General features: G+C 40.9%; 1 protein-coding gene across 1 annotated transcript; it reads right to left on the reverse strand.

Moving 5' to 3' along the window:
- Window positions 1-31: 31 nt before the first annotated feature.
- On the reverse strand, window positions 32-9,456 carry LOC139364692 (max-like protein X). Its single transcript, XM_071101644.1, has 8 exons — window positions 9,370-9,456; window positions 7,581-7,617; window positions 7,365-7,454; window positions 6,895-7,004; window positions 6,583-6,685; window positions 6,272-6,371; window positions 1,877-2,078; window positions 32-1,568 (listed from the first exon to the last, which is right to left on the reverse strand). The coding sequence occupies exons 1-8, from the start codon at window positions 9,409-9,411 to the stop codon at window positions 1,512-1,514; spliced, it is 741 nt and encodes a 246-aa protein (XP_070957745.1). The 5' UTR covers window positions 9,412-9,456; the 3' UTR covers window positions 32-1,511.
- Between the last annotated feature and the right edge of the window lie 39 nt (window positions 9,457-9,495).

Consider the following 9,495-nt stretch of genomic DNA (forward strand, 5'->3'; position numbering starts at 1 on the left):
ATGTTTTGTAATAAAATACCTTGTACAGGTGTATACTTTAAAGTTTATTTTGCAATTAAAAATCATTCATACGAAATACTTCCATCAAATTCTTGTCCAAATCAGCAGAAAATATGTAACAGTAGACCTGATTGATTTATACCAGCACAAAGACTTGTCGTATAAAATTATCCCTTTTTAAAGTCTGGTAATTACACAGATTAAACATTCACATCTGTTAGGTTTACCAGAAGGTCCTGAAACATTTGGTACAAGTTCTCCTGAGCACATTGTCAAAATAAATCACCAAATTCTTCACATTACATTTGAACATTCTTGACTGTTTAAGGCCAGGATTCAATCAGATCTGCAGCAACCTGCATCAGCTGACAAACGCATTGCTTTTGTTTAGGTGGTGTAACTGTTGAAGCTGTCAAATTGGTAAGCGGCTGCTCTTGTGGTCATTGTCATGAAACCACACCCGCCCTTATATCCCACCCACCTTAGAAGTTCAGAACAAGAATGTGTAGGCTATATAGAAATTACAATCATTAAACAAAGTCGGGATTTATCACACATTTCACTGTTATAATTTGTAACACTGCTGCAAGGGCTTTCTACTAATGCACCTTGGTGCATCCAATGGCAATGCCAGCTATAGTTAACGCCAGGAGCTTCTTGTGGATTTGACAGCTCTAACGCCGTCATTGTAAATAATAATTAGCTCTTAACTGACTTGCCTAGTTTAATAAAGGTTAAAAAAAAATTGAAACGCAGTTACACCTCCAACACCACCTAAACAAAAGCAATGATTAGCTCTGCGTTTACCGCTAATCTGATTGAATCCTGGACAGAGTTTTTTGGTTCAGAGATTCTGTTTAAAAACCATGTTAAATACAGAACTATTCATGAATCACTATTCTACCGTGCCTTTTTGCCAATAAAGATGATGAAAAGGCGAAAAGCTGCAGTAACACTTACAAATATGCTTGATTCTGTCACAACATGGACACCAGCAATCATGACATCACAATGAACATTTAACAATTCTCAAATACCATCACAACTGGTTTGAATTGAATATTTTAACTCATGACCGTTTTGGATTTGATTGGAACCCGTTTAGAACTTTATGCTGGTTTGAACACTGGAACAAAAGAGGTTTGGAATGGAACAATTAAAAAATAAAATGTGGTTCCAATCCCTGATTTGTGGTGAATGTAAACATTAGGGAATGTTTACAAGCAAGTGGCCATTTGCCTTGTTTAACACAACTCTGTTCTGCAACGAAACCCCTGATGACTAAAACCACAGAATGCTGGGCTGGATTTGACCTGACTAAACAGGAAACACCCAACTCTGCTGCAGACTGGTGGTGAGTTGATTAAGCGTTAACGATTTAAATACTGCAGGCCAGGAGGGAACACAATAGGCTGATATGTGAGGTCTCTACCAGACCCTGAGAACCCAGGGTAGGCCCCGGCTCCATCCTCGTGGGGAGATTCCTGTCCTGAGTTTACGCCTGAACTGCATTAATACGGCTGGCTGTTGAGCTGCCGGAGAACTCCCACCACAAACTCACGCAATGTCTGGGAAGGAAAAGAGGACAAACATGGATTACCTTCCACAGCTGTCAACTCAACATAGTCATCAATCCTCAGAGCTTGACAAGGTGGCTGGCATGTCAATTAAAGCCTACAGCGGTGATAGTTTTGACCTGTTGGGGTCAGACGGAAGTCCAAAATACCATCCTTGAGCAGAAAATACACCAAAATGCCATGACTATCACATATAAAGACCATTACCTTAAAACCATACATGATTTGGTGCGCCATCCATCCACCAGCAGCGAGATTCCCCCAGCAGTACAGTACATTTAGTGCATTGAGTGTCCTACCTGAGGCTTGCAGTGCTCCTCGATCCAGCTGAAGACGCAGGCGGACAGCTCCTGGAAGCTGGCCACAGACACAGACCTGCTGAAGGACTGGAACAGGGAGTCCATGATGCTCTGAAACACACTGAATTTGACCTGGTCTGACACCTGCTCCTCCCCCTGCTGAGGGTTGTTCTGGTGGGCCTTCACTATGTGCTCATAGTTCCTACAACACACAGGTTAAATGTGTTATAAACCGGGTAGTTTGGGTACTGTATGCTAATTGGCTGAAACAGAATTCCAGCCGTGTTTATATCAGACAATATACCATGGGTTTGACACAATACATATTTTTTGCTATATTCATGTTGTTAACCGGTTTATAATAACAATAAGGCGTGGGTTTCAGAAAGTTATGATGCACCTTGACTTCAATTTTGTTGTATTACAGCCTGAATTTAAAATTATTATTCAACCCTTTGTTATGGCAAGCCAAAATAAGTTCAGGAGTAAAAATGATTAACAACCAATTAGACAGTGCAAATATTGTACAATCCAGGTGTGCAAAGCTCTTTAGAGACTTACCCAAAAAGACTCGCAGCTGTAATAGCTGCCAGAGGTGATTCCAATGTATTGTCTTAAGGGTGTGAATACTTACATAAATTAGACGTCTGTATTTCATTTTCAATAAATTTGCTAAACTTTCTACAAAAATTTTCTCACTTTATTATAGTGTGTAGATGGGTGAAAAAAATACACGCCCTGTACTTGTCAAAAGTTGACACACCTACACCTTCCAGTGTTTTTAGTTTTTATTATTTTCTACATTGTAGAATAATAGTGAAGACATCAAAACTATGAAATAACACATAGAATCATGTAGTAACCAAAAAAAGTGTTAAATCAAAATATATTTTATATTTGAGATTCTTCAAAGTAGCCACTTTGCCTTGACAGCTTTGCACATGCTTGGCATTCTCTCAACCAACTTTGAGGTAGTCACCTGGAATGCATTTCAATTAAACACGTATGCCTTGCTAAAAGTTCATTTGTGGAATTTCTTTCCTTGTTAATGCATTTGAGCCTATCAGTTGTGTTGTGACAAGGTAGGGGTGGTATACAGCAGATAGCCCTATCTGGTAAAAGATTAGCCAATAAATGCTTCAGAGTTCAAGTAACAGATACATCAACTGTTCAGAGGAGACTGCGTGAATCAGGCCTTCATGGTCGAATTGCTGCAAAGAAACCACTGCTAAAGGACACCAATAATAAGAAGAGACTTGCATGGGCCAAGAAACACGAGCAATGGACATTAGACCGGTGGAAATCTGTCCTTTGGTCTGATGAGTCCAAATTTGAGGAGATTTTTGGTTTGTGAGACACAGAGTAGGTGAATGGTTGACCTCCGCATGTGTGGTTCCCACCATGAAGCATGGAGGAGGTGTGCTGGTGACACTGATTTATTTAGAATTCAAGGCACACTTAACAAGCATGGCTACCACAGCATTCTGCAGCGATACACCATCCCATCTGGTTTGGGCTTAGTGGGACTATCATTTGTTTTTCAACAGGACAATGACCACACCTGAACACACCTCTAAGCTGTGGAAGGGCTATTTGACCAAGAAGGAGAGTGATGGAGTGCTGCATCAGATGACCTGGCCTCCACAATCACCGACCTCAACCCAATTGAGATGGTTTGGGATGAGTTGGACCGCAGAGATAAGCAAAAGCAGCCAAGTGCTTAGCATATGGCTACTTTGAAGAATCTCAAATATATTTAGATTTGTTTAACACGTTTTTGGTTACTACATGATTCTATGTGTCATCTCATAGTTTTGATGTGTTCACTATTATTCTACAATGTAGAAAATAGTAAAAATAAAAATCCTTGAATGAGTAGGTGTGTCCAAACTTAACTGGTACTGTATAATTAATCCAATTTGAATTCAGGTTGTAACAACACAAAATGTGGAATAAGTCAAGGGGTACGAATACTTCCTGAAGACTCTGTATACCACTAAGGGCTGTATCCAGGCACTGTGCCACACCTCCTCAGGCCTTATTGTTCAAGTAACCTGTTCGACTACATCTGACCATTTCTAACCAGGTTTCCATCCAACCTTTTAATGCGCATAATGTACATGTTGAGGAAAAAATAAATCAAACACGACAGGCTTGATTGAAACAGAAAGTGTCGGTAACCTTTCCAAAATGCAGACAAAACCAAGTACGCTAGAAAAGGTGGGATCTTTTTGTGTCTAAAATGTATTATGCAGCACGTCAGTGGAAAAGTTCATGAGCAAATATTCATATAATAACCATCATATCGAAGTAAACTTGGAGTCGTGTGATGACGTGTGGTCGTCCCACTATAACGCACTGGGAAAGCATGCCATTTATTAGGCTACAGATTAAATACGTTATGAACTTCACAGGGTGGTGAAAGTGCAAGTTGATGAGCTTGATGCTCCCTTCCAATCAATATCGAGCTGCCATTTGACAAAGCTGCCATGTAGGCTAAACCCTCCCTGTATCTGCGAGCTGTTGGCTAGAGCGCACTGCCAATACCAGAGTGGGAACAAACTAGACAACCATTTATTTTGAGAAACCCATAAGTAGAGTTGAAAATGCGATGTAAACCTATTTAACTTGTCATTTTTATTCAGCTCATCTGAATTTTACCTCAGAAGGGATTTATGTGCACTACGTCATCACGCACAGCCTTTTATTCGGCCCCCTTGAACTTTGCGACCTTTCAGGCTTCAAACAAAGATATAAAACTGTATTTTTTTGTGAAGAATCAACAACAAGTGGGACACAATCATGAAGTGGAACGACATTTATTGGATATTTCAAACTTTTTTAACAAATCAAAAACTGAAAAATTGGGCGTGCAAAATTATTCAGCCCCTTTACTTTCAGTGCAGCAAACTCTCTCCAGAAGTTCAGTGAGGATCTCTGAATGATCCAATGTTGACCTAAATGACTAATGATGATAAATACAATCCACCTGTGTGTAATCAAGTCTCCGTATAAATGCACCTGCACTGTGATAGTCTCAGAGGTCCGTTAAAAGCGCAGAGAGCATCATGAAGAACAAGGAACACACCAGGCAGGTCCGAGATACTGTTGTGAAGAAGTTTAAAGCCGGATTTGGATACAAAATGATTTCCCAAGCTTTAAACATCCCAAGGAGCACTGTGCAAGCGATAATATTGAAATGGAAGGAGTATCAGACAACTGCAAATCTACCAAGACCTGGCCGTCCCTCTAAACTTTCAGCTCATACAAGGAGAAGACTGATCAGAGATGCAGCCAAGATGCCCATGATCACTCTGGATGAACTGCAGAGATCTACAGCTGAGGTGGGAGACTCTGTCCATAGGACAACAATCAGTCGTATATTGCACAAATCTGGCCTTTATGGAAGAGTGGCAAGAAGAAAGCCATTTCTTAAAGATATCCATAAAAAGTGTCGTTTAAAGTTTGCCACAAGCCACCTGGGAGACACACCAAACATGTGGAAGAAGGTGCTCTGGTCAGATGAAACCAAAATTGAACTTTTTGGCAACAATGCAAAACGTTATGTTTGGCGTAAAAGCAACACAGCTCATCACACTGAACACACCATCCCCACTGTCAAACATGGTGGTGGCAGCATCATGGTTTGGGCCTGCTTTTCTTCAGCAGGGACAGGGAAGATGGTTAAAATTGATGGGAAGATGGATGGAGCCAAATACAGGACCATTCTGAGACTGGGACGGAGATTTGTCTTCCAACAAGACAATGATCCAAAACATAAAGCAAAATCTACAATGGAATGGTTCAAAAATAAACATATCCAGGTGTTAGAATGGCCAAGTCAAAGTCCAGACCTGAATCCAATCGAGAATCTGTGGAAAGAACTGAAAACTGCTGTTCACAAATGCTCTCCATCCAACCTCACTGAGCTCGAGCTGTTTTGCAAGGAGGAATGGGAAAAAATGTCAGTCTCTCGATGTGCAAAACTGATAGAGACATACCCCAAGCGACTTACAGCTGTAATCGCAGCAAAAGGTGGCGCTACAAAGTATTAACTTAAGGGGGCTGAATAATTTTGCACGCCCAATTTTTCAGTTTTTGATTTGTTAAAAAAGTTTGAAATATCCAATAAATGTCGTTCCATTTCATGATTGTGTCCCACTTGTTGTTGATTCTTCACAACAAAATACAGTTTTATATCTTTATGTTTGAAGCCTGAAATGTGGCAAACGGTCGCAAAGTTCAAGGGGGCCGAATACTTTCGCAAGGCACTGTATAATTTAGGTTAACACAGCTAATATCTTTAATGGTTTCACCCCGCAGCTCTCCCCTCTCTGCTTTGACACTTTACAGTATCACACTGTAGTAACAGATTTTTTTTTGCCTGCGACTAACGTTTTCATGATCTTCAGTGCCATCACTTCCTTCCTCAGCATAGACATGTCTTCCTCCTGCTTCTTCTTCTCTTTGTGCAGAAACTGGATGTAGTCGATAGCTGCAGCAGGAAACAGAAACAACCAGTCAGGGATTTCTGGACAACATTTCTATCAGGGAGGAAAATACCAGCTTAGGGTGGGATCCTTTATAAATATTTATAGTATGTTGACATTATACAGTAAAAAAAAGACCGGTCGGAATGCCAATTTGCAGTCCTAAAATGTAAATTTCTGGTTGAGAGGTACAATGGTCTACATAGACTACATTACTTTTCTGCAGCACTGTGGCCTTGCTGATCTTCTGCGTCCCCACGGCAAACTCAGACTGCTGCTGGCAGGTGGGCACTATGGACTGGAGATCATCATAACCTTTCTGTGGAGTCAAACACACATGACAAACAGATTTTAGAAATGACAAAAATATTACATTTGGCCACCTAAGAAACATCTTAATTTTTTGGAAGAGATCAGTCACCAACTCCCTCTGTCTAACCCCCCCCAATCTTTTGTATTTTTCAACCTTTTCACCCTCCTCCCCATGATCTACACTCCTGTTGTTCCGCTCCCCATCGGAGGCCAAACCTTGATAGCATCCCGTCGTTTCTGCTCGGCCTGTGTGTGTGCCTGTCTCCTCCGGTCTTTGTAGGACTCCTTGTATGTGGTCTCATGCCTGTAGTCACTGTCTTCATCATCTACAGTCAGGAGAGGAAGAGCAGGTGTTTCAGTTTACCTCCCTAGGGCTCAAGGCCGACATCAAAATAGAATAAAGCACTGGACAATGAGAGCGCAGGACAACGCCCAACCGAACTAGGTCACTTGGAAATGCAAGAGAAAAAAAAAACAAGAAAGAATAGACTGGAGTGGAAGTGAGAGTGGGGTAGGGAGTAAGACAACGAACAAAATGGTCATTTCTGAATCAGGATACAAATTAAATATGCAACATTGCCTCACATACACAAAACGTTTAGTCATATAGTACACACACCATGCTGCAGATTAAAAATACTCCCTAACATATGTTGTCTAAACATAAATGACAAAGAACACAGTACCTGTATTTGGTACTGATGAGGCACTTGTGGACCCAATGCTGTTAGCCCTGGAGACCACAGTACCCTTCCTTGCATTCTCAGCAAAGAAACCTTAATGGAGAACATGAAGAGCTCAGACATCATTAAATTACTAATCAGTTATCCACAGGACTGGTAGCCTACTAGCTATAGATTGTATATTTTGGTAAAACAATTAGGACTAAGGATACTACTCACTGGGGTCAAATCCATTGTCACTGAAAGCCCCGTCGTTCTGTTCAGCCATGGCAGGTGTTGACATGAGAGAATAAAACAGTGGATAAGGAGGTGAGAACAGGATCCCGTCTCATTCAATGGGCAGATTCAATTATGCTGAGCCGCGCGGGGCACCGGTGACGTGAACGGGTAAAAGCAGTGAGGGAGGAGCTCCATTCTCAAATGGAACAGTAATCTGTGCTGCTTGGGCAACAAGGCAGCATGGTGCGTCATTCAGAAACACACATCTCTTTTCTATAAAATAGGTTCAAATATGTTTGAATTTTCAAACTAGTTTTCATTGGGAAGGCAGATAAAATGTTATCAAAAGCAATCACTTTTGTATGTGGAAACGGAATCCTTCTCTACTTTTCAGACGACTTCTGCCACATTCACGTGCTAAATCTGAATTAGGTAACTCGAAAATGTCAGACTTGCTAACTGGTCTTAGTTATAAACGTGCCGCGGTCAACAACTTTCCTAGTTTCGACTAGCATGTGAACGCGGCAGAAGTCAGCTGAAAAGTAGAGAAGGATTCTCGACTTCGCCGTGGACTTTGCACAGGGCACCGGTTCCAAAACTGATTCAATCAACTTTCACTTGAATCTAATCCCCAGACAAACACAGCAATTAGCATAAACAAACTCCACTGACAGTAGTCCTGGGGTGTAATCATGTCCAAACAGTTATGTTCTGCAAATAAAATGTGTTTATATTGGTCAAATACAGGTAGGTTACTTCCCGTTTCGTTTGCTTCTGTTTAAGAAACAGAATCAGCGGAATGAATACACCACTGATTTGATTCATGTAGGCAGAATGTCTACAAGTATTTGGTTTTGAATATACTTAAGTATCAAAAGCAAAAGTATAAATCATTTGAAATTCCTTATATTAAGCAAACTAGACCGCACCATTTCCTTTACTGATAACCAGGGCCAAACGTAAACACTCAGATATCTTTACAAATTAGGCATGTGTGTTTAATGAGTCCGCCAGATCAGAGGCAGTAGAGATAAACATGGATGTTCTCTTGATAAGTGTGTTAATTTGACATTTTTTCTGTTCTGCTAAGCATTCAAACTGTTACTTGTACTTTTGGGTGTCAGCGAAAATGTATGGAGTAAAAAGTGCATTATTTCCTTTAGGAATGTAGTGATGTAAAAGTTAGCAAAAAAATAAAGTAAAGTACAGATACCCCCCAAAACTACTTAAGTAGTACTTTAAAGTATTTTTACACCACTGCTAGGTGGCAGCTAACTACTAGTAGGACCCACGTTCCTATGCGGTCAGTGCAGACAAGGCTGAAATATGGCAAGTATTTTTTGGGCAGAAACATGTACACAACCTCGGCAAACATGCGTTGCGCGACATCGTGACGTGGGCGCAATCTGAACACACCAGCAGCGTTTGTAAAGTTGACTTGTTAATTTACCTGTGGATATATGATGAGTGTACCATTTGCAGAATTAAACACTGTCCACCCAGACGGTGAATTTGCTAATCACCCGCCTGGTCCACTATGACTAGGCTACAAATTGGCCAGCAGTTGACCGTTACAGAACCGTAACGAAAGTGGGAAGAAGCTTGAAAAGAGTCATAAACAAAAGCGCTAGTACCTAGCTAGCTACCTGTTAGTGTTAGCTAGCACAAGCCAATTGTAGCAAATTAACTCCAAATTACAAACACTATTCTTGCTACGAATATATGGCAGTGTCGTACACCGCTTATTTGTCCTCACATCTCATATATTTGTCTAAAATAGCAAGCTTACTTTGTTCCAGTGATCCTCCGGCGATGCTGTAGGATCCGTCATCTTGGAATGAGCAGCTGTTCGAGAGCGTCATGCGGTGGAAAAGCTGTTTAATAGAAAGGGAACTACGCCCTCTGCTGGTTCACA

The sequence above is a fragment of the Oncorhynchus clarkii genome, chromosome 13, assembly GCF_045791955.1.
Source record: "Oncorhynchus clarkii lewisi isolate Uvic-CL-2024 chromosome 13, UVic_Ocla_1.0, whole genome shotgun sequence".
Classification (NCBI taxonomy): domain Eukaryota; kingdom Metazoa; phylum Chordata; class Actinopteri; order Salmoniformes; family Salmonidae; genus Oncorhynchus; species Oncorhynchus clarkii.

Bases quoted from the DNA above. Each gene is read 5' to 3' on its own strand.
- LOC139364692 (XM_071101644.1), bottom strand. From the start codon at position 9,411: ATGACGGATCCTACAGCATCGCCGGAGGATCACTGGAACAAA. The intron at 7,005-7,364 runs GTACTGTGTTCT...TCCTGACTGTAG, and splicing joins CTCATCAGTACCAAATACAG to ATGATGAAGACAGTGACTAC. The intron at 2,079-6,271 runs GTTAGTCGCAGG...TGTGTGTTGTAG, and splicing joins GCACTGAAGATCATGAAAAC to GAACTATGAGCACATAGTGA.